Source organism: Neopsephotus bourkii, unplaced genomic scaffold (genome assembly GCF_033783945.1).
Source record: "Neopsephotus bourkii isolate Nb327-2 ecotype Australia unplaced genomic scaffold, CSIRO-AGI_Nbou_v1 NB_234, whole genome shotgun sequence".
Lineage (NCBI taxonomy): Eukaryota > Metazoa > Chordata > Aves > Psittaciformes > Psittacidae > Neopsephotus > Neopsephotus bourkii.
Genome location: NW_026900744.1, coordinates 15258985 through 15283112, shown reverse-complemented (window position 1 = coordinate 15283112; position 24128 = coordinate 15258985). Strand labels below are relative to the sequence as shown.

The window sequence follows — 24128 nt, the reverse complement described above, 5'->3', positions numbered from 1 at the left end:
TTACTGCTGTCAGGAAACACTGAAATCAAGACTTCATTCACATGTATCATAATTAGCAGTGATTATGCTGGAAAAAGGGATAGAAAGGTATCTCTGCTTACCTGTACCCTGTATTATTACTTTCAACCAGCTTGGAAATAGACTAAGTTACTCCATGTGTGGTTAGACACATACTGGTTTGATTTACACATGTAAATATAAATCATTCTGGACGTATGAGTTCATTTTATCAAGAGAATCAGAAAGAATTTTCAAATCTGCTCACACTCAAGGAGACTAGACATTGTAAATAATACATTATGATATTAATTACATGCTAACAACCTCACTTGTGCCATCTTTATGTTAACCGAAACTGGCTTCATACTATAAGCCTAACTTAAACCCCTGGTTTTGCCACGGTTGGGTAGTTGTTTTGCGTTTGGGTGGGTTTTTTTAATTTGTTTGTGGCTTTTTAGTTTTTTGTTTGGGTGTTTTTGGGGTTTTTTTTCCCTTCCCTTGAGGAACTAAGTACATGCTACATCTGAAAAATGGATATAATTATTTTTTTCTAGGAAACAAAGAAGGAATTATAATAATCCTAAAACAAAGGGCCTAGAAATGACTAATTTAGACTGAGTTAATGTTACCGCTATAGAATCATAGAATAGTTAGGGCTGGAAAGGATGCTAAGAACATCTAGTTCCAACTCCCAAGCCATGGGCAGGGACACCTCCCACTAAACCGTGTCACCCAAGGCTCTGTCCAACCTGGCCTTGAACACCACCAGGGATGGAGCATTCACATAGACAAAAATGAATTTGCGTATCTGGAGCCCCAGGCTCTATTTCTTTGCCTGGAACTCTATGCAAGAAAGCCTGGAAAAACATACAGTAAAAACCTCTCTGCAGCATTGACACTTGTAAAAGACAACAAAACATAGCCACTCGGTAGACAACATACTGCTAAATTTAGATAAGTCCTTTTCAGAAGCTTGATCTTCTTAGAGAATTAAAAAAAAAAAAAAAAAACCAAACATTTTTGTTATTTAGGATGTCCTACAATCAACTATATTTGACCTCACAAATTCACACGAGAAATGAGAAGCTGATTGGTTGTAATATCCTACATACTGCACAAACCAGAGATAAGTCAATTATAAATTCAGATTAAAGAGAAAACGGGAGACAACAGGATTATCACTCAAGGAAAAAGATAAAGCTGCTTCTCTCTCCTTCAGAAAAGAAATATGCTTGGGTAAGGCTGCGACCAAGGAAGAAGGGAAGAGACAAAAAGAATTAGCTACCATTATTACAACAAACTGGAAATTAGAAGAGGCAGTTTCTTAGTTTGAATCAAAGTAAGAAAATGCCCACTTCCAAAGTAGGTGTAAATAATTCCATACAAAGCTGTTCCTTCAGAAGTCTCCACCAAGCTACAGAGACTAAATGCCATACAATTAGATGGAAATTTATAGGACATGCATAATTTTTGCTGTATCTGCACTATATTTCATTAAATTACATTAAGTGTTCCAATTACAACTACTAGAAAATACTCAGACTTCTCTGCTCTAAAAACACTCTCCCTATCTTGTCTGGATTTCAGTGGGAATGGAAATAGGTGGCGACTTTCCATGCTCCTGGCTGTATGGGTACACAGCTCCACAGGAGAGCAGCCACCATTCTAAATGCATGATGCTATCTTTCACTTGGCAGAAGGGATGATTCACCACATTGAAATGGAAACTGGTTTTACCCGTTTTGAAGTAGCTGAAGTACAAAGCTGAGGGTCAAATCTATTAAGGCCAAAAAAGCAGAGTTAAATATTGGTTCAGCTTATGAATCTTCAAGAGAAAGAGAATTAAGCTCTTACCCAAGAGATACTGTTCTTGCACAAGGATCAGCACACTCTTAACTAGCAAAGTCTTGGAAGAAAAGTAAACAGTTCAACTGTATTCTTATTGTGAAAAGATTACAGTTTTGTCATTTAAAATGTCATTCATTGAGGATCTACAAGTTTCTCACAGATCTGACAGCTTTTACAAAAAGAATAAAAAGACATTGAGGCCTCAGATTCATGTAAAAGTTTTGCTTTATGCAATGAAATTACTCAAACATGTAAATTAACCCATCCTGCAAAGCATCTATATGTCAGAGACCAAAGGAACAAAAACTGACTGTATAGATTTACCAAAACTACACTCACTGTAGTGCAATAAATTTTTATGTTAGCGTATCTTGTCCACTCATCAGTTCAAAGGGTTTGAAGACACCAACTGACAAAAGATCTCTCACCTTAGCAACTGTAGACTTGGGGCATCTGCAGATGGTGTCCTGCACTGAAGAATGTTTTCAGTAAACAGCAGAAACTGTGATTGAATATGTTTCCATATTTCCAAAGCAGAAAGCTGGTTGTAACCTTCCCCCTTACATGTGAAGCTGTAAAAGCTTCAAGATCTATGGGACTACCCCACCTGCAAAATTGTTCCATGTGATCCTTTAAGACTATCTCTCTGCCTGCAAGCTTCACAAGGGCTCTGGAAAAGGTGCTCATCCCTCTTCTACCTTGGCCTTCATACAGGCTTTATGAAGATTTTACAACAGATGACAAAGACTAGCAGAAGTGCCCAACTCATTCTTTACAGAGGTTTTCCAAGAAATCAGACCTGGTTGTTTCTGTTTTGTCATGCTTTAGGCATCCAAGTCACACCCAGTAAAGCTTTGAGTTCATGTGGAAAACTAGATTTACCTTTTACCGTTAAAGTATTAATTTGTTCTTGCAAACAAAGGAATTAAATTAATTACACACATATTTGTAAACTCCAGTAGAAATAGTGGCTCAGTGGGATTCTGCCCATTCAGCAGTTTAGTGAATTTCCAACAACTTGGCTCCCTCATCTTTAGATTGCTGTCATCTCTCCACTTCTGTCCTTGCTGCTGCCATAAGCCTATTTTCAGTCAACACTCAAGAAGTTCCTTGTGTTACACCAAAGCTACCCTTTTAATTAAAGAAGTTAGTAACACAGCTAAATACACGTGCACTTGTGAGCAGCACACCACGGCAATGAACTTTCATTCACCTGAACAATCAAAGGTTGAATGTTCAGATTAGCAAGGTTCCACCAGTAATAACTACAAAATAGGAAAACTGTTTCCAACTCTGGAAAGTGTTAAAGGAGTGAGAAAATTCTCAGAAACTAGACTTCAAAAACTTGAAAATTTGTATAAAAAGATGATGTTATGAATTCCAATTATCCTTTCCTGGTAATTCACTACAATGTACCAGTAGCACAAAGCTGGGATATGGCAAAGGCTTTTATCTGAAAAGTTAGCTAGGATTCTGTTTCTGCTTCAAATACAATATTATCAATACTGACATGTCTCTACCTTAGAGTTCTTTATTTCTCAACACGAGAAGTAAATTTTTCTTTCAAGTTTGCTATTTAATCCAAGGTTAAAGTATCTAAGTAAGTGCTGGGTTCGCTGGGTGCACATAGCACTCTCCTTATATCAGACATGCTAGGTTTATTTGCACTTCTAGTAAGGATTTAAAAGTTAAATGTTAAAAGATGGTAGATGGTTTTATTTTTCTTTTGGTGGATATTTGTTTGTCTGCTGTTGTGTGTTTGTTTCATGAGGGGCTTTGTTTTGGTTTTGTGGAATTTTTGGTTGCTTTTTTTTTTGTCGTTGCTGCCGATTCGGGGTTTTTTAATGCCTTGGCCATACTCACCACAAATGATAAAAAAACCCTACCATTAAAATAAATCCTTTAATAATTACTGCTTTCCAACAGACTGGTCCTTGTAGTTGAACTGTTACTTAATGTGCTTCAGCCAGCCTCTACCATAAAGGAATGGAGACACCCCAGGCAATATTCACACAACAAGTATTGGAACCAGCTGCTGCAGAGCCACCTTAGGAAAAAAGGTTTCTCAACTTAATTGGGAAAACAGGAGGAAGCATAAATTTTACTGCCATTAATAACTTCAAGCAATCCTGATATGACTTTACCTCACCCTGATGGCTGGACATGTGCTTTTTGTTAGGGTCTTTGCCACATCTGACCCCTATTGTTTGCTCACTTGATCAGGTAAGAAAATGTATGTTTCTTTATAGGATAAACGAGGCCTGTTAAAGTCAGAAAAAACACTGCAGCAGCCTATAAGAAGCTCAATTTTTCAACAGATGTGTGAAGCTCCGTAATAAGTTCATTACAAAAAGGCCAAGTGAACTCATAAAGAGAACACATCCACCTTAAGCCTTCTTAAAAGAAACTTTCATAAAAGGAATAGAACATTAAAACCCCACAGCCCTCCATTAATTAGAGAGCGAAGTACTACCTCAGTTTTAAACAGCAGCCAACAGCCTGCTTCGCTGCATACCGTATCGAGACTTGATTGTTAAGAAACCCAACATACAACTGTTTGGCAATGCTTTGATTGCTCATTAAACCTAACTTGTAAAGAGTGGGAAAGTATCAGTGGAATTCCAGCAGTTCCCAGAAAAGATTTTAGATAAGAAAATTCCTAAAAAATTCTATCAATGAACCTAGTGAAGGCAGACTCCTCAGGAGGGCTAAATCATACTGCCAAAACCAGTTGCACAGCACTTAGACTTCTCCATAAGATTAGGCAGCTACTGCTTCTCAGTGTGGTCACACTAAATCTTGAAACACTGAGAAATTAAGAATACCAGGCCAGGATGTTCCCATTAATAAGGCATTAAGGCTTGATACATACCATGACTGGCAAAACTATACTACTGCTGTTTGGGACTGATCACACTGTATTTCAGAATACTGTATAAAAAACGTTCACCTTCTTGGATGAATACAAATCCACCAAACCAATTTTCTTTCAGTCAGTACTGGAAAATATAGCCCAAGATGCTCATCCAAGGTGCTGGTCGATGAGAAAATGAATATGAGCCAGCAGTGTGCGCTTGCAGCCCAGAAAGCCAACCGTATCTTGGGCTGCATCAAAAGGAATGTGACCAGCAGCTCAATGCAGGTGATCCTGCCCCTTTATTCTGCTCTCGTGAGACTTCACTTGGAGTATTGTGTACAGTTCTGGTGTCCTCAACATAAAAAGAACATGGAACTATTGCAACAAGTCCAGAGGAGGGCCACAAGAATGATCAGGGGACTGGAGCACCTCCCATATGAAGATCGGCTGAGAAAGTTGGGGCTGTTCAGCCTGGAGAAGAGAAGGCTGCATGGAGACCTCATAGCAGCCTTCCAGTATCTGAAGGGGGCATATAGGGATGCTGGGGAGGGACTCTTCATTAGGGACTGTAGTGGTAGGACAAGGGGTAATGGGTTAAAACTTAAACAGGGGAAGTTTAGATTGGATATAAGGAGGAAATTCTTTCCTGTTAGGGTAGTGAGGCACTGGAATAGTTGTCCAGGGAGGTTGTGAATGCTTCATCCTGGCAGTGTTCAAGGCTAGGTTGGACAAGGCCTTGGGTAATATGGTTTAGAGCGAGGTGTCCCTGCCGATGGCAGGGGGGTTGGAACTTGATGATCTTAAGGTCCTTTCCAACCCTAACTATTCTATGATTCTATTCTATGATTCTATGATCCTCACCTAAAATCACAGAATCATATAATCTTTTTGAGATTGAATATCTTGGCATTGTGTAACACTTCCACAGCCATACGCACAACCCTTCTACACTCCATGTCCCATTTGTACCCAATCTGCAACTGGTGTTGTTTTGTGACCTGCCCACTTTTCAGTTCACCAATACCTGTTTTCAATCAGTCCTTGATTTTTAAAAGTAGCTAGTAATTTTGAGCAACCAAAAAGACACATTTTAGTGGCATTTCCAAACATGATGGATTCTCATTCTTTGGGCATGGCTTTCACTGGGAAGAGAATGAAAAGAAAATTGACATTACAATATGCATTCAGCACACCTAAGAACTCTCCAGCAGCTCAAAAGGATGAACACACATACCACAATGTTTGCTCCCTGTATGAAGCAAGACCTACTCCTACCCTTTCAGCAGCAACCCAGTCCCCACTGCACAGCTTTTGCACTATTCTTTATCATTTAGATCCTTTGAGAAGAATAACTCATTCATGGGTGGACACAGAAACCCCAGTCCTGCCTGCCACACTTGCATACTGCCAGGAGTGCCTTCTGAACAAGATGCCACCAAGAATAGTTTGGAGCCTGCCATTACACACACAGCAGTACTCAGATGATTCTGCTGTACAAACTGCCTGCTGTTCTCATGGAGAATGGAGAACTATTTGTCTCACTTCACAAAGGCTAAGAAAACACAAAACAGCACCCTTATTAGAAGAATGTGAATCACAAGCGGAGGGTGTATTTAAGAGAGCTGTACTAAAAATCTTGTATTTGCTTTGGCCAGTTAACTGAAAAACAAAGTGGATTTGGTCCAAACATGAAGGGGGGGGGATTTATTCTTCCTTGTGAACAATGCTTTCTTCTGTTTGCTGCTAGGGCATTTACTTCAGAAACCAATCACACATACAGGGCAAGAATTATAAAAAGGGTAATATTTCCCTTCCATCCAACAGCGCAAGAGCATGCCCAGGGATAAACGAAGGATGTGAATCTGTTTCCTTGAAGTTCAGCTTTACATTTCCCCCTTTCAGTGAGAATACTTTCCAGAAATGAATACACTAACCACCAAACTCGACTGTGTTTGCAGCAAATCAGTTCTCTACTCCACTTTAATTATGCCAGCCAAAGCAATATGAGAGCACACTATAAGAATGAAGCGAACCTCACAGAATAGTCTACAGCTCACTGCTTTGGTTGCTCCTTCTGTGGTGATAATTAGAGGGCACTGAATCTGTGTTTTCCACATTTCAGACAAACTTCTAGCTTCAACCACTTTCTAAATTCATGTGAATTCTCATCTTAATTCACTGAAGCCATACTTCACATATACTGGCACATAAAGTATTCACACAGAGAACGTAAAAAAGGAAGATAACTATGATGTCTAGGTTTTAAAGCAAGCCATCAATACAAAAAAAAAAAAAAAAGTTTCTCCCCAAGACCCTGGTGAACCAAACATTACAAGGTTTTCTTAAAGAACTGAAGCCACACAAACCAACAAAATTTCCTTTTCTACCTCTTTGAGGAGCTTGTGTATGAAAAATCCTCAATATAGCAGGCTGTATCTTATAGGCCTCCATAGCTCTGCTCCAGCTTCTGATCTCAAGTCTAAAGTCAAATTTCTCTCAACTGCACCAAATTCTTTGAAATTCAGAGCGTAACAAAGTTCAGCTGTAATTGATTAACTTGGGTGCCTGGAGGGAACAAGAGGAGTCTTGTCATATACAATACTTCAGACTTGTGAAGAGAAACCGTGAAAATTAGCAAGTAGTGTTGACTGGTAAAGCTACATGGGGAAGCAGACATTGGCACTATTAAAAAGAAAAGGCCAATTAAAATGGAAACCAAGACTAAGCAGAATTTCTCATGTTCATGCTTTCAACAGCAGCCTCAACACTCTGGAAAGAAAGAAAATAGTCCTTCTCAAATATATTCATGCCATATTTTGTCCATTCCTAATAGCTCAGTTGAAGCCAGTCCACGCCCTCTGCTTCCAGTCTCCACCTACAGTTAGAGTCTTCCTGCTCCCAAGTCATGAAGTGTCCCTTGGGAACATGGCACATCTTCCAGAACTGCAGAATGCAGCCACCTCAGTGCTCAGCCCTAAACCCATTGCCTGACAAATCCCGTCCTTTTAATTACCTGCAATCTCAACTCTTCCCTTAAACACCTACTACACTTAATTTATACTCATCTCAAACCCAGTGCTAAAGACTCAAAGGCACAGCATTTAAATTTCAGTAGACTGTGTCAACAAACTCGACCTCTTGGCATTAGGAGCTGTATGGCAACTTGTCAACAGCTGTTGAGGTGTGTTAGCACTTATAAGGTAACCCGCAAATTTAAGCTGAAGGTTACTGACTTGAATAATGTGTGTTTAATACTCAAGTAACCTGTATAAAAGGGGTATCTGACACATTATTTTATTAAGGTTGCAAGCTTCCCTGACACATGATACACAAAGTGATGTATTTGAGAATTGAATCACCTTATCAAGAATCACAAAGTTATCTTAAGAAACAAGTAATAGACAATAATTCTGCCTACATTTTCTAATTAAAACAATGGCAAAATAAGTGAGTATCAATGAATTCTAGAGGGAGGAGCTAGGGTAAACAGCACATGGCCCTTTGCAAAAACAGACAAACATATCCAAGTCAAGGAAAGAGCCACCACCCACTGAACCAAACAGACAGTGAAGCTTCTGGAAGTATGAGAACTTTCTGTACATTACCCAACAGACACTTCAGGAACAGACTGCAGTTTTAGCAGCCAGTTCTTTTGATCTGAACAACCTTCTGCACAGGCCTACTTAGAAGCTTGAGAGAACAGCATTTGAGAAGAAATTCTCCTCTTCACATTAGTATCAGACATTAGAAAGCAGACACTTAACTGATGAGTTTACTCTGACTTTAATGTTAAATGGGGAATTATGGGGAGCAGGGAATTCTCACTGATTTGTGTTATGCCACTGCTTGGGGTGACAAGCACCCAGAAGCCCCAAGTTTAGACCACAGTAGTAGCTGCTCTACAAACAAAAAAGGTAAGTTCCTGCTCCAGAAAGGTTTACAACCTGAGCTGAGCAGGCCTACCTAGCCAGATCTTCTCTCAAATGAGAGAAAATTTTTATTTCCTGACGAGCTTCCAATTCTCAGTGTACTTCCAAATATCGTCTTGAGGAAAAAAGTATAAAGAAGAGGGATTCCAAGTGCCATTTTTCTTCTCCCTCCTAGCTCAGCCCAAAGGAGGATATCAAGTGCAAACATGGTTATGGGACAGAAAGCATAAAAAAATCTGAGGCATTTCAGGATATATCAGGTAGCTGTTAGTTTAATCACCAACAAGATCAAGGCTTCCAAAGCAGTGTAGATTTTCATGGCATTATTTTGCATACTAAACAGCAATACACTCACGCTGAGGGTGAATGTAAACTTGAAAAGGCAACCAATCCTAAGGGACTATAATCAAAGCTAACTCAGAAAGACTTAAAAAAATCTTGCAGCAGTGTCTCATACATTCAGGGCTCCATAATACAAGATCCTCAACTTCTACCTAAGAATGAGCAGTGAGCTCATGGCCAAATCCTGCTAAACATTTAGTATATCTACCAGAGCAGCCTCTAGATAGTGTCAGCCAAAGAACACACAAAGAACAGTAAAACCTTCCTCCTGAGAACTCCAGTGTACAAGAAGGATCAAATTTGACAACCCCCTGCTTTTCCTACACTGCTTATTGGTTTTCCCCTACAGACAACAACAAGTTTCACTTGTATCCAAAGTCTTCACATGACCTTAACAGTTACAGACTGTCAAGCTGAATAATAAAAAACTGAGAGTATTAAGGAAGGAAGGTCTTTGGCAAAGAGAAAAGTGATGTAGCAACTTTCAGGCACACTATATCATGATGTGAACAGCTTCACCACCCCTTCTGAAATCAGAACCACACAGTCTCTCTCTCACTCTCCCCCCCCCCCCCGGCTCCTGAAGGGATGGGGAGGAGAATCAAAAGAAAGTAACTCCCACGGGTTGAGATAAGAACACTCCAGTCACTAAGGTATAACACAAACCACTACTGCTACCACCAATAATAATAAGGGAAATAACAAGGGAAGAGAATACAACCACTCACCACCCACCAACTGATACCCCACCCAACTGAGCAGTGAACTAGCCCTTCCGGGTAACTGCCCCCAGTTTATACAGTGGGCACGACGTGCTGTGGTATGGAATATCTCTTTAGTCAGTTTGGGTCAGGTGCCCTGTCTCTGCTTCCTCCCAGCTTCCCCTCCTCCCTGGCGTAGCATGAGACTCAGAAACTCCTTGATCAGAGTAAACATGACTATGCAACAACTAAAAACATCAGTGTTATCAGCACTGTTCCCAGGCCAAAAGTCAAAACCACGGCACTGCACCAGTTACTAAGAGGAGAAAAATGACTGCTACTGCTGAACCCATGGCACATACCTAGAAGTGCAGTTAGTTTGGGAAGTAGACCAACTTGCACCATTTTATTTCTCAGGCTTGTGTCAAAGGAGAGATTTAGCAAGAGTCGAAGAGTGACATTCAGCAGGTCATCATGTTCACAGGGTACCATTTTCACAAGTTTTTCAACAATATCCATTTCAACCTGTGTATCAAGAAAAAGAAAAAAAACATAATTCATCCAAACTTCGATTTGTCTTCAGTGTAAAAGCCCTCTCAGTGTCTTATATATTTACATACACACATATGCAAATGCATATCAAATTTGTACCCATAATACCCATAATGTCAATGCATTTTCATCTGAAGCAGCTTTGCTTACGTCTTTGTGGTTGAAGTCTTCTAGATTAGGCTATTGGCTAACATTAATTAAAAAAGATTTTGAACCAAACAGTTCAGATGCCTTGGAAATATTCCTTACAGTTGGAACACTGTACGAATGTCATCGAGACATTACTTACAAGATTAGATTGGGGTAGGGGTAACAACTCATTTAAATGTAAACACAAGCAATTCTAGAACAAGTGATGTTAAAGTCAAGAGATACCCAACCAAGACAGACAGAAAACTGGCATTCAAAAAGAATTTGAGACCTTTCATTATGAATTTCAATTGAACTCCTACACAGAACTTTGGATGTGCTTTCAGAAGAGGCATGTGTCCTGCATGTTAATTTAATAAAAGCATTAAAGTCATCTTGAAATATGCATCACTTTCAAATTAAAAAGTGTAATCCAGGAACTTAGAAGTGGTATCAGTTTCTGAGATCACGTCCACTTTAGCAGCCAGAGAAAAGTCATCTGAGCATTGACTGGCAAAACTTTAAAAAGTTTTTATCATCTTTTAAGCATAATTTCTCTGCTTTTATTTGACATAATCTTTTAAATGCATTTTCTTTTTTCCCAGAACCTTCTTTGGACAGAAGGAGGCACACAAAATTACTTTGCATTCTTCAAACTTTTGCATGTATGTAACTAGCCTTCCAGTTATAAATACACAGAGAATGAATACTAAGAAACTACAGCTTGCCCCACACTGCATACTGCAATAATCAAACAACTGACTATAATCAAACAACTTTGACCCAAAACAATCAGACATCAAGAGCTCCTATTTCACAGCTTTAAATGTAATACAATTATTAATTCCTAAATTAATAAATATCCCTATTCAATTACCAAAGAGAAGAGTGTGCTATAAATATACATGGATTATTCAGTTTTGCTTAGAATCAGGCATTGCACAACTAATCTTGGTTCATTTTGCCTTTGACGTTTTTGTGTTATTGCCTGATATAAATACTAAAATACTTTCTCCTTCACTGGTAGCCTTTCTTAATAATACTGTGCAGAGAAAAGTAGCATCCTTATTACCAGTAAGGAATGCTCAAGCAGACAGCTGACCTGAAGCATACAAACCTCTTCAAAAGATTTCCAAAACTGTTAACAACACTCTGCAATTAATTCAACAACTTTATTTCATTTTTTTTTTCCGCTAAATCAAATGGAATGCAGAATGTGTGCCAGCAAATCATCCTTATTTTCCTAATAAAGTCCTTCAGGACACTACACAAGTATAAACTAAATCAATGACCAATCACCTAATAAACAGTCTACATTCCCCCAAAACACATGCTTGGTGTCTGACTTTTGTTAAGAAATAGGATACGCATATATAAATAAGAGAGATACCTAGTTTACATTTTTCAGTGCATATGCACGAGAATGACAGTTCCAGTAACAAATATGCCATTAATTTTCTATTGCATTTATACAGACCTTTTCATCTCACCGTTTAAGTGTAACATTAATCTCAGATTACTTCTTGGATAAGGAAAATTTATTATTTTCATTTAACAAGCTGGCATAAAGGTATGGAAGTGAAGGCATGTATCTACTAAAAGCTGCTGGAAAATCACTAAAGGAGATGCTTGGCTAGAGCTTAAAGTCACACACACAGAAATATGCCGATTTCAGAAGTTTGAGAGTTCACCTAAGAGATGCTTACAAAGAGTAACAACGCCCGCAGTTCATAGGAGCTACTGGCAGCATGAAGGAACAATTGTGAGGTGCCTTTGAAGACCAAGTTGGCCTAGGAAGTAAGTCTACCAAACTGCAAAAGGGTAACTGTCTTTCTTTCCAAGGCAGTATATGGCAGAAACAACCGTATGTTGGCAAAATAATCTAGTCTGGGGGCACGGCCACGGGCATCTCCAGAAGTGAGGGTATGAAAAGACTCTAGGGTGCTGTCTTCAAAATTTGGAATTTCATGTATCATATTTTGAGATAACTTCACCATTAGGGATAACAGTTCTTCAGAAAATGTTGCAATATGTTATTGGATGGATGCTGCACTTTTACTCAGTTTACCAGTAACAGAGAAGATAATCAGTGCTACAGATATTTAGGGTGGGGACAGAAATGTCTCCCTCTTCCCTCCAACCGCACAGTCCATACTTTTCTAATATTGCAGTAGACTGCTACGAGTACTCTGAGCCTTACCATATCATTTTTGTTCTCCATAAAAATGCTGAGTTTCTTCAAGAAAGATACAACCAGCATAAGCAGCTCAAAATTTTCACGGTCCAGTGCTTTCACTAACATATGGACAATGTTCTTGTTTCTCATCTTCAGCTCAGTGCGAGTATCCTCAGCAAGATTTAGGAGCAGGTAAAGTGCAACTAAGAAAGTCCAATACAAATCATATCATGAGATCACAGGTAAGAGAACTAAACAAGTCTCTATATATGCATTAACTGCTTAAGAATTTCAGAAGTGTTCTGCTATCTTCACAATGCATTTTGAAGGAAACTGACCATGAATGCTTTTTATCCCTGTTTAGAAAGCATTAAGAAGCTGAATTCTAATAGTGGTTTTGAAAAAAAAAAAAAATGAATACTAGAAGCTTTTTACACTTTTTTTTTTTTCTTTCAGTTCCAACAGGAACTATTAAAAAGCCCTTCCTGGGAAAGCTTTGCCACTCAGATCATTTCAATCTAACACTAACTGTACTTTAGTACAAAAACAGAGACAGAATTAAAGCTCTCCAACTTGAATCAGATACAGGTCAAGTTAAAAAGAAAACAAACCCAAAAACCAAAAAGAAAACCCAACACAAAACAAACACCCACACCCTCAATACCCTCCCATCAAATGTACAAAACCAGAAAAGCAAATTCCTCCCAAACCAAAATTATGTTAAAGTTAAGGAGATCACTTCTGCTATTTTTCCTCTAAGACTCACAGATCATTTAAAAATTTGTTAGTACGCTGTCAAACAATGTGATTAAGCACTCATCTTCTCCCTATTCTTTGCCAATGCTCTTTCATATTTATACACACGTTCAGTATGGTTAATGCATCCTGGTTGTAACAAGCACTTAATAAAACCCACTACCCACATTCACCAACAAGGAAACAATTTTCTATTTGGATTTGGTACCTCTGAGTAGCTGTTCCTGCTTGACAACCAGCCCTTGATATTTCTTGTAAGTTTTCTCATAGTCCTTTTTCAAGGTTTGATTTTCAGGATCTTCATCAAGTAAATTGCAGAAGTTAAGAAGTTCAGATAAAAGTTAAATAGCCTAAATGACTACAATCCTCAGGGTGTTATTCAAGCATTAGTAAAAAGCAAGGGATCTGTGGAATAGCCAGTGTAAACACACTACTTCAGCAACATCTTGCTATGCTTGTAATCTATGGCGTAATTTTTTTTTCTCCTCCTCATCCTGGATGTATCACATTTTAATAATCAGGACAAATGTTCCTAAAACATACTACTGATGAAATAAAACCTTGTTGTTATTGTTTTAGTAACTACAACTTAATGACTTCAGCAGCCCAAATTTCTCACTCTTGGTCTTTTTCACATTATATTTTGCACTTTACTAGAAATAGTAAATTCTACTGATTTCACAGAAGTTGCTGTATGCTCATCTCATATAAATCAACAACAGCTTATCAAGGCAAGTCAGAAACCAACAAGCTGCCCCAGCATATCAAAAGGATATCAGCTTTCTTCTTCTTAGAAAGTTCTTCCTGCCAAAGCTCATGTCTCTTCAGTTCATGGTCTATGATATTCATACACAGAGCTCCAATTTTGTAGTGTGTGATTATTCCATGAAATTGAGAAAAACTACATTGAAGAAAAAACAACTTGTGAGGAAAAAGAAAAATGCAAACCATCCCAAATCTGTTTTGACATCTATGGTAGCAATGTCCCAACATCACGCTACATGAAGTATTAAAAAAATAAGTAAATAAATATTTACTCTCTGCCCCATTATAACATTCCTCTATTCAAAACTGTTTCAAAAGACAGTTTCTGTAAACATGAATATTTTTTTCCAAACTTGCAGAAGGAAAGTAATCGCATGTTTTTCCAAGTCAAAATAAAGAACACATTCCAATTTTTATGCATAAAGGAAAATTGTTTTCCAATCAGCCCCACTTTCCATGTTGTAAGTGCTTCAGAGGAATCCCTACGTACCAGACATATAATAGAGGCCTAAAATCAAGTTGCAATGCAAATTACATTTGAATTATTTCTAGGCAGGGTATGCTGAAACATTGGCATAGCTAAGCAAGAACAAGCACCCACTTCACTTTTGAATACCACTTCTTCTCTGTAGGAATGCTGAGGGAAATAAAGTGGCAGCTCAGCCTACAAGCTATGGGTGAGAACCCTTACTCGTTTCTTCTCAGCTCTACTACACATTGCCTCACTGTGGGGGTTCTTTTTGTGCCTCAATTTTGTCATTTATGAAAAATGTGTTTCCACCTCAGCAAGCTTTTTTCCTGTTTCAGTGAGGTTTCATAGTGCAGTGCAGAAAACAAACGCAAAAACATTAAGCAGAGAGAATTTCCTTATGTCCCTATACACAGAGACGCCGCACTCACCTTGAAAAGCAGAAGAAAATATAAATTATATTGGTAGCAAGTTCCACACTCTGTTTCCAGTCTTCCCTCAGCACTCTAGCCAATGCACCCAGGGCAGCTTCTGAAGTGAAACAGGATTTAGATGAGCATCAGCATTTTACCTCCCTCCTTTTGCCTTGTGAGGTTCAGAATTTGGATATACCTCATTCTACATCTATCAGTTTTCTAAATGAAAGATTTTCAGAGGTATCTCACTTTGACATGTAACGCTGCTTACAAGTTATGCTTGGAGATGGTACTAAAACAGAATACCCTGGGTGGTCATCCAGTTACAAACTCTAGGAAGAGTCCACATGCAAGAAAGCTGCAATCAAACACAAAAGGTCATCTTAAAACTACCACTAACCTTACCATCCTGTGGCCTGTATGTTCCATCTGTGCATGGAACTGTGCCAGCTGTGCCAGCTGTATGTTCCATACAGCCAGCTGTATGTTCCACTACTACCTAAAACATCACCACTTTAGTTTCCAAATCCCCTTTAAATGCTACATTGAAAAGTATCACTCTTCATCCACATCTTTCTTTCATCCACATTTATCTTTTTTTCCCATAGCAAGTTTGTATTATCTAATAATTTGTTTTATATTTCTTGTCATACTTTTCTTCTCCAGATCACTCTTCTTTCCCATTGAAAACTGGACACCTATACTTATATGCCAGCCTGCAAATCCCGTTTTCAAGGCAAGTTTCCTGATCTTCATGATACAACTCTACACTCTCATCTTACAAAGCAATGCCACCTGAAGTTTATTTAGCATCAAAATAACAAGGACCAGGAAAAAAAAAAAAGCAAGCCAGCTGGAGCCTGTTGAGGACAGGAAGATTCCTGTGTTAGGTCCACCTAAGAACAGAATCCATTTGTGGAGAGATCCACCTGGGCTTTGACAGACAGCTTATGTACTCAGAAGAAAGGCCTATCAAACTAGAGAAAATCCCAAATTAAAGGTGAACTGGTTTTCCCTTGAGAAGAAAGCACCACATTAATAGAAGTTACCACTGGGTTTAAAAATTACCATTGACAAGCAGTTCTTCCAAATTATCCGGATTCCTAGCCAGCTGCAGGACAAGGGCAGAGCCACGCACTTTGTCAGGAATGTCTTCATACAGTAACTCAATGTACTCATCCATGTCATTGATATTGGCAACTTCATCAATCTGAAAGCAGTCATAAGTGACGGTTTCACAGAGAAAATTACGCCAATTCAACACAATCAATCACAACATTATTCAATCCCCAAAGAGTCCACAGCTTTGAGTTAAGATCTTAGGAAAAAATAAAATACAAGGAAAAAAAAAATCAACACATCCAGAATAACTGCCAATGAACACCAGGAAATTTGAGATTTAATTACAAAAAATAAAGGATGCTTAGACACTACTCCCTGTGTCCTGTCTGATGTTCCAGACCTCTCTTGCTGTCCTGCTGCATGCTACAGTTGGAGAGGGAAGTATGCAAGTCAAGCATTTTACTCTTTATGGAGACAATTTTTATTCCATTCTGCAATATTCCCAAACCAAGTTCTTTGTTTAAAAAAACAGGCAGCATAAAACCCTCAAGATTCAGTATTTTCCTTTCCCTCCTCCCTAATATCTACTTAAGAAATAAATGGGGCTTGCATTTTTCTTCTACCACCAATATTTACCTCCATTCCTTCAAATGGGGATGGATCTTTTGGCTTGCTGGATTTCTCTTTCTTTTCTATTAAGAAAAAGACAGGGGTTGCAGTTAGACTATGCATGTGCACACACACACACACAAAAAGCCAGTATTCTCATAGTAAACATTCTAATTAAATCAAGATCAAAGTCCTTTTGTGTCACGATGACCTGTCAGACTAACACAGCTAAGATATGTCAGGTTTCTGAAGCTGGACAGCACATAGGAAGCAAAATAAATCTTAGATGCCTTCTGACTCCTTACTCTAAACGATCAGTTGCAGCCCAGTCAGCTGGGGAGAAAAAGGAGTGAAAGCTCAGAGTGGCAAAACTCACTTCCACAGTGAAATACATTAGCAGCTTTGATTCTGCTTGTGCAATCTGGAAAAGCTGCCCTGTGATACACCAAGACATACACACACACACACATATACATGTGTAATGTATACATATATATGTATACATACATGTATATAACATATACACCAACACAGGATCATAGAATAGAATCACAAAATTGTTAAGTTGGACAGGATGTTGAGATCCTCTAGTTCCAACCCCTTGCATGTACGTGTCACACAGAAGAGGGTAAAATACCCAAAGCACCTACAATCAAAGCATACAAATAACATTAATCTTTGTCTTAAGTTTATCCCACTAAGATAATAACCCAACTTGAGAACAAAGCTAATCATTTAATGACTGCAAGAAACCTTGCTAGCCACAAGGTAACACAGGACTGGATGTTAAATATGAAACTGTCCCCTGAGCAGAAAGTTTAAGATGAACTTAAAACAGAAATAGGATCATTAAGATGCCAGGAACTTAAGATGACAATACAACTATTCCAAGCTCTTTACTACACCAAAGCTTGTCATGCTCTGAAAACTCCTCACTCCATCTTTACAGACAGTGCAAAGTCAGCCTAGGATCAACATACAGTCTTTTGATGTCACTGCACGTGCAGATGCAACAAGAAAAGGCTGCACCAAATAACAGAATCTGTACCTCTCAAATCCTACTAAAGCAGAAGGCAGTCAGTAATAAGCATCAACACTAAGATCAACTAACCAAAAAAGTAAGCTCTGGTTTTAAAGATAATTCCCACCAGTCTCACTCCAAGATTTTATTCTTTCCCAAGTGTTATTTACCTATACATCTTCCCCACTCTCATGTCCAGAGAACTCGTAAGTTAGGATAAAGCAAGTTAGGGTCTTAGCTAGAAAAATCTCACACACTAGTTGTTCTGTGCTGAAGCAACCCAGCCCCAATCTACTTTGTTCCTGTATTATTTACCTCTTCCTGCTAAGGCATCTCTGCGATTCTGCAGATAGTATAACAGCTGTTCTACTTCCGGCAGTTTGGAGGGGTGAATGAGCTTGCATTCTTCAACCACCTTTCGAGCCAGGGAAGCAATGTCTGTGTTGGCATTAAGACTCTTCAGCCGAATGCTGCAACAGAGATGGGTATCTCTTCAGCTTCTAGATTTTTCTATCTTCCGTTCTTTATGTTTACACAGTCATGAATTTCTTGAAGCAGAAATGATCCTGATACCACCAATGGCTCTGCCATGACTTCCAAACATAACGTCAAAGCAGTGGCTCTCTACAACTCCAAATGGCAAGTAACTGTCAAACAGATCTGGCAGAGCATAACCGTCCATCAACTGACAAGCAGCAACACTAAATGCAGCTGCACAAACAGATCCTTTATAACCATCTCAGACACAGCAGCCAATAATTTATTTGCAATACACCTAAAAAAATATGCACAGGACTGCAAAGGAGTACAGCATATACAAAAAATAACAACAGGATGGATCAAAACAGAATTCCACCACATTGCATATGCAAGTTATAGTTATGCTGATTCATCTGAAAACAGATATTCTCAGAAATTTGTGATAATTTAAAGATTCTCTTTTTCTTCCTCAATTCTTCTTCTTACATGCACTTACACATGCAGCCACTTCAGCTCAAGTTTTCAAAAAGAATTCAGTACAGAGATAAAACAAACCTAGGAAAAGCCCAAACTTGCATCTTGGAAATTAAAGTCATAATAGTTCTATGGGTTTTTCCAATGGGAAATATTTTAATGCTCTTAAAAGAAAAATATCAGGTAAAAGTAAAATGCAGATACTATAGTGAAATTACTAGCAGGACTGAGAGATGAAAACAAGAAGAGAGCCAATGACTAGAGTATAAGGCTGTCAGAAGGTTCAACAGCATTACTTGCTCCAACATTAACCATCTGATTAGGAACCAATCACTTTACTCTTCTCTATCTCAAGTTCCCATCATATAAAATGAGAGTAATCACTTTTCTTCACAAAACACCTTAAAGTACATGGATGAAAAGCACTTTACAGTATGTGTTTTAGATGTTAACTTCCCTGGCTTCTAAACCCTCCACTAAACTAGCGTAAGTTTTATGAGTATTAGAATATATGATTTCTTACAGGCTACTGATGCTTTGAGTTATTGAATTTATGACTAGGAAAAAATGGAAAAAGCTATCAGAACTTGCTATGACCTTACATTTTCTGACATTCCTTGCGCTCCCCCAGCACAGGGTCTCCCATCTCTCCAAGAATCATTGCTTCCACTTCATAGTGGACAATGAGGGCTTTCTCAGACGGATGTACATCTATGTTGCCTCCTTTTACCTTCCTGCAATGAAGAAAAAAATTATTGAAAAGCTCAGAAAACATATCAGAACAGATAAGTAACAAGGACCTGTCTCCTTAACCCAAGCACTGCCCTCCTTCTGTACCACATTTCATTTCACACGGCTCTACCAAAGCTTAGTGCTAGTGGCGTATTCTTGACTTATTATGTCTACTAGAACCAGAAACACTCAAATCACTGGTCAAGCCTTAGTCACTGAAGTCAAGTAAGAAACATACAGAATAGATCTTTGATTTCTAAGTCTCCCAGCTCTCTTTAAGAACTACAATTAAGAAAAAGATGCACTTGACAGAGAGGGTGAATTTCCCAGTTGATTCCCTGTTACATTGTCAATATCAAGAATTCTTCTGCTAATGACAGTGATTGACTGCAGTCATTTACAAATGGAAATTCTTCTAAGAATTTCTTAGCTAAATCTTAACAGTTAAAAATCTACTAAGAATGAATTACAAATAATTTTAATTCTTCCCCTGAAGCACAAACCTGTCTGATACTGTTCTTCACCTCACTGTCTGTTGCCAGGCTTGGGGAATTACCAGATCAACAGCTACCATCAACAGATATAAACCAAGCATGTCTACATGTTTTACTACAGCTACAGATATTTTAGAAAAGCATCCTCCAGGAAAGCACTTTGGGAATGCCACTGCCTAAAGGACTCGTCCTGCTCTCTCCTACTTTGTGACAGCAACTCCATGTTCACACAGAGATACAAGGGTCATGAGGACAGGCCATGGATAAAAGGCCATGAAGATACACGTTATTTCTGGTTTTGAGTGATAGCAGAACCACATCCAGAGAATGGCTTTTACAGTGCACATGGGGGTTGTTTTGGGGTTTTGTTTGGGTGTTGGGTTTATTGGCACAATCTGTGCAATAAAAAATAAAAAAAACCCCAAACCACCAAAACAAAACAAAAACCAGATCAACCACTAAACCAAACAAAAAAACCCAACTAACCAACAAAGAAAAAAACACCAAAACAACCCACACAAAAGAATCCCACGCTCTCCCCCCAGATTTACAGGTGGCATCACCAGTAGCTGTATCAGCATACATGAGAGAACAGCTGGCTATAGCATTGGGTCAATTAGACCAGGGAAAACTACTTGAGCCTCACAGAGCTGCAAATGTCAGCAAATCCAGATGCAGCCTTCAGTGTAAGCGCTCTCTTCAGAAAATGTTTGAAATGTGTGCCTCCAGCTACCCAGCTACTACAGCAGGTGCTTCCCCTTCTGCTGAATACAAGCACAAAATTACCTTTTTCCTGAGATACAGCTGCCCAAAAAAACCCACAAACCACAGAAAAGTCTGCAGTGGGAAATAAAGAAACTAGGTCAATACCAGACTTACAAGGACATAAAGCTACAGGGCAAACAAATATAGCTCTCTGCTAAAAGCAACATCTTCCTTGAGACTGTAGCAGAACTCCATTTACCACTTAAGATTTTTTTGAAGAAACCTGCGTTTTCTTCCCTTTAACAGTATTTTGAAGCAGATGCTTCAGTACAGTCTGTTCTCACAAGATTCCGCCTTGCAGGGCAGAAAGCTTACAACAAATCTATTTGAAAAGAACAAGTTCTTGCTCCTCACCCCCAACAGTATTTCCCCCATATTTGGATCTACCGGGAAATCCCAACCACAAATGATCCTCATGACACGCAAACCTCTGTAAATTGACAGCTTGGTAATATTTACAGATATAAAGAAAAGGATGGGCAGAGAACAAGTGGGCCTGAAGGAATGTGGCATAGTTTTACAAGAACTAAGCTGAACTAACAGCTCATCATTGCCAGAAGGATTAGATCTTCCCATGTTTTAACTGCTCCTGGCAGTCACCTTTGTTCAGCATGAGGGCTCATCAAAACCTTTCAAAACCAATTCCAGCAATCTGACAGAAAACTCTTCATGTTTTGGGCAGAGGGAGTTTTTTAATATGTTACTGAATTAAAGTGCTCTACAGAGGGAGAATAACACTTCCTATCTATGAGCAGGGATAAACAGGATGGAGTGAGACCTCCTCCTTTTGGCAGCAGTAAAGCAATGATGAGCTTAGTTACCAGCAGAACCTCAGCCTAAGACTGCTTAAACAGTTTTAGCATTTTCCATATGTATTTCTTTCTATAAGAGAGACAGATGAATAAGCTGAAAAATCTATAGCTGCAGAGATTTTCTGCCCTCTCACACTGATAACCACTCTCACTATGTGAGCTATTTCCTAGCTAATGGAGTCACAAATCAATTCACATTCAAGTTCCCAATCTGAAAAATTCTACCTTGTGAACTGCTTGAAGACATACACTAAAACGCACTATCCAGCCAGTAAAACTGTTTTCCATTTGGAAAACACTGCATTCAGGTTGCCAGCATCACAAAAACAAACAAAAAACATCTTTTAGATAAACGATCCCTCCTTCCCCATCGAATCCACAAACATCTACTTTATTGATTTTCTATGCATCTTAAGTTTGTATATATATAGTCATAAAATTAATATATACTCAAAAATATACTCATATATATTCATAAAAAATTAAAATACAGACATTCTTGTAACTAATAGAAGCAGCAATGCACTGGGGACCTCTCACGCACATTAGCCCATCCTTTCACTTCACTGCCTGCTTTGTCAACAAGAATCTTGCTCTATTAGAGGTCTAAAAGAGGAAGGCTTTTTCTACACACAAAAGCTATTCTAGATGAACTCACACAACCAAAGCTGGTGTGTGAATAACCTTTATCAACTAATACCTTCAGGGGTAAAAAGCAAAAGCAAACTATCCTAATCACAAGTGGCACAAATAGCACACATGGATAAGGCTGAAAATCCAATAACAAATCCTAGCAAGTCAGACTTGCTGGGAAGGGGACTGCTCAAGGAGGATGACAAAGGGAAACAAGGATCATAGGAGTACCAGACTCGCACACAACCCTAGCCCTATTAATAAGCACTGTGGATGTTTTGGCTTGTGCTCCCTTAAAAGAGAGAAAAGTATGCTTGTTGCAGGGATGACTAAGATAAAGAAGTGTTCCAAAAATCACCTAAGGTGACACAAGCAGAATATCCAAAGCCAAAAACAGGCACTGCTCTAAAGTTACAGCTACTTATTTACAGGTGGCCATTTGTTTTTACCTGTTATTGCATTTATATGACAGAATTAATGCTCAAAGACTATCAAGGGGGGTTCCTCCCCCACTGTTTCTAATTATGAATCTTAATATGTGGCATATGAAAAGAAAGAAAAAAACACCCCAAAAACCAAAGCAAAACAAAAAAAAACCCCACTCCTCACCTCCCCCCACCCCCCAAAAAAAAAAGAAAGAAACACAAAAACCAACAACAAAAAAAACCAAACCACAACCCGGAACTCCATGGGATTCAGGATGCAATGTCCTGACATCTGGGATTGCTAGCACTTTTGCTTTGAAACAACTGATGGAGAGCCAGCAGTTGCCTACTCAGATCCTATTAGGCTGACTGGTCCCACTGCCAGTAGACAGATAAAGGTACCGTTCATCCATCACATCTTTAACATCAAATTCAGATCACCCACTTTATACCCATGGTTACCTCTCAAGTCCATTCCCAAACTATTGCATTCATCCCACCACATTACCTGTCCCATCCCTCCCATAATCTGCCACACCATGCTCTAATATCTCCTCCAAATCAATTAATCTCTCCAGATGCACCCTGAACATGCACTTACTGACTAATACCCCCTTCTCAGTCCCCAGCCTCCCTGTTCCACAAAGCTACCACCTGCCCACAGCGATGCCCCTCCCACTCCTAATAGCAACTATACCTTTTCAAGTTGCTGGTGTCTCAGTGCACCATCCCAAATGCACATCATAAAATGCCACCAGTCAGGCTCAAAGCAGTGCAACCCTCCAATCTACCACGTTCTCCAACCAGTCACCAGAAGCATGCTATCCACCCCATCTCTCAGCCCACACTAAACCCACTTTATAACCATCACTCATCCCTTACCCAGCCTCCCAGTACCCATACAAGCCTCCTGCCCACTAGATTAGACAGCCACCTTTCAGCCTGACCCTAACAAATATATCTCTTATATCCAAACCACTCACCCCAGAGCACCTCAACTCCACACTCCGTCAGCACCGCACAACCCCTTCTTGCCCCTTTATCCCACAACTTCCCACTCAGCCCTCACCACAGGCTAAAATGCCACGGCCCCGTAGCTTCAGTCCTCTCGTACTCCCCCAGTCCATAACCTCCCATTCATCCCCTACGACAGCCAGCAACACCTGTCTCCACACCACAACCTCGCACACCCCTCAGCTCTCCACACAGCGGTAAGACACACCATACCACCCCTCGGGACAACCTGCCGCGCCTCAGCCCCACAGCCCCATGCGCAGCCCCCACCGCAACCTGCCGCGCCTCAACCCCACGACCCCCTTCCACCCCAAACCCCCACAACCTGCCGCACCTCGGACCTACAATAACCATCTCTTTCTCCTCCCCGCCAAAACCAGCCCCCCAGGCTACCTCTTGAGGTACCGGACGTCCTCCCCCTGCATGGTGACAGAGGCAAGAGAAGGCCTCAGCAGGGCGCGGCGCGGCCCCGCAGCGGTGCTGTTACCAGGGTGAGCGCGAGCCCCGCCCCACGCACGCGGAGCGCGCACGCGCTACCGCCCCCGAGGCCCACGGTGACCTCTGCGCATGCGCACTGCTCCGCCCTTCATCGGCGGGCCGGCTGCTCCGGGTGGCGGCCGCGAGCGGGGGTCGCAGCGCCCCCTGCAGGTGTGTGGGGAGCCGCTAT

At 39.8% G+C, this 24128-nt stretch overlaps 1 protein-coding gene across 2 annotated transcripts in view; it reads right to left on the bottom strand.

The window, feature by feature from the left end:
• Positions 1-24016, bottom strand: part of KIFAP3 (kinesin associated protein 3) — a 70102-nt gene extending 46086 nt beyond the window's left edge. For both annotated transcript variants that reach the window (XM_061345482.1, XM_061345483.1), the window contains exons 1-10: positions 23855-24016; positions 19189-19320; positions 17948-18102; positions 16639-16694; positions 16009-16150; positions 14956-15055; positions 14067-14191; positions 13499-13597; positions 12559-12737; positions 10040-10202 (exon numbers count right to left, since the gene is read on the bottom strand). In XM_061345482.1, coding sequence (XP_061201466.1) covers positions 10040-10202; positions 12559-12737; positions 13499-13597; positions 14067-14191; positions 14956-15055; positions 16009-16150; positions 16639-16694; positions 17948-18102; positions 19189-19320; positions 23855-23886 — 1183 coding nt within the window. In that variant the 5' untranslated portion in view covers positions 23887-24016. The remainder of the gene's footprint in view (positions 1-10039; positions 10203-12558; positions 12738-13498; positions 13598-14066; positions 14192-14955; positions 15056-16008; positions 16151-16638; positions 16695-17947; positions 18103-19188; positions 19321-23854) is intronic.
• Between the last annotated feature and the right edge of the window lie 112 nt (positions 24017-24128).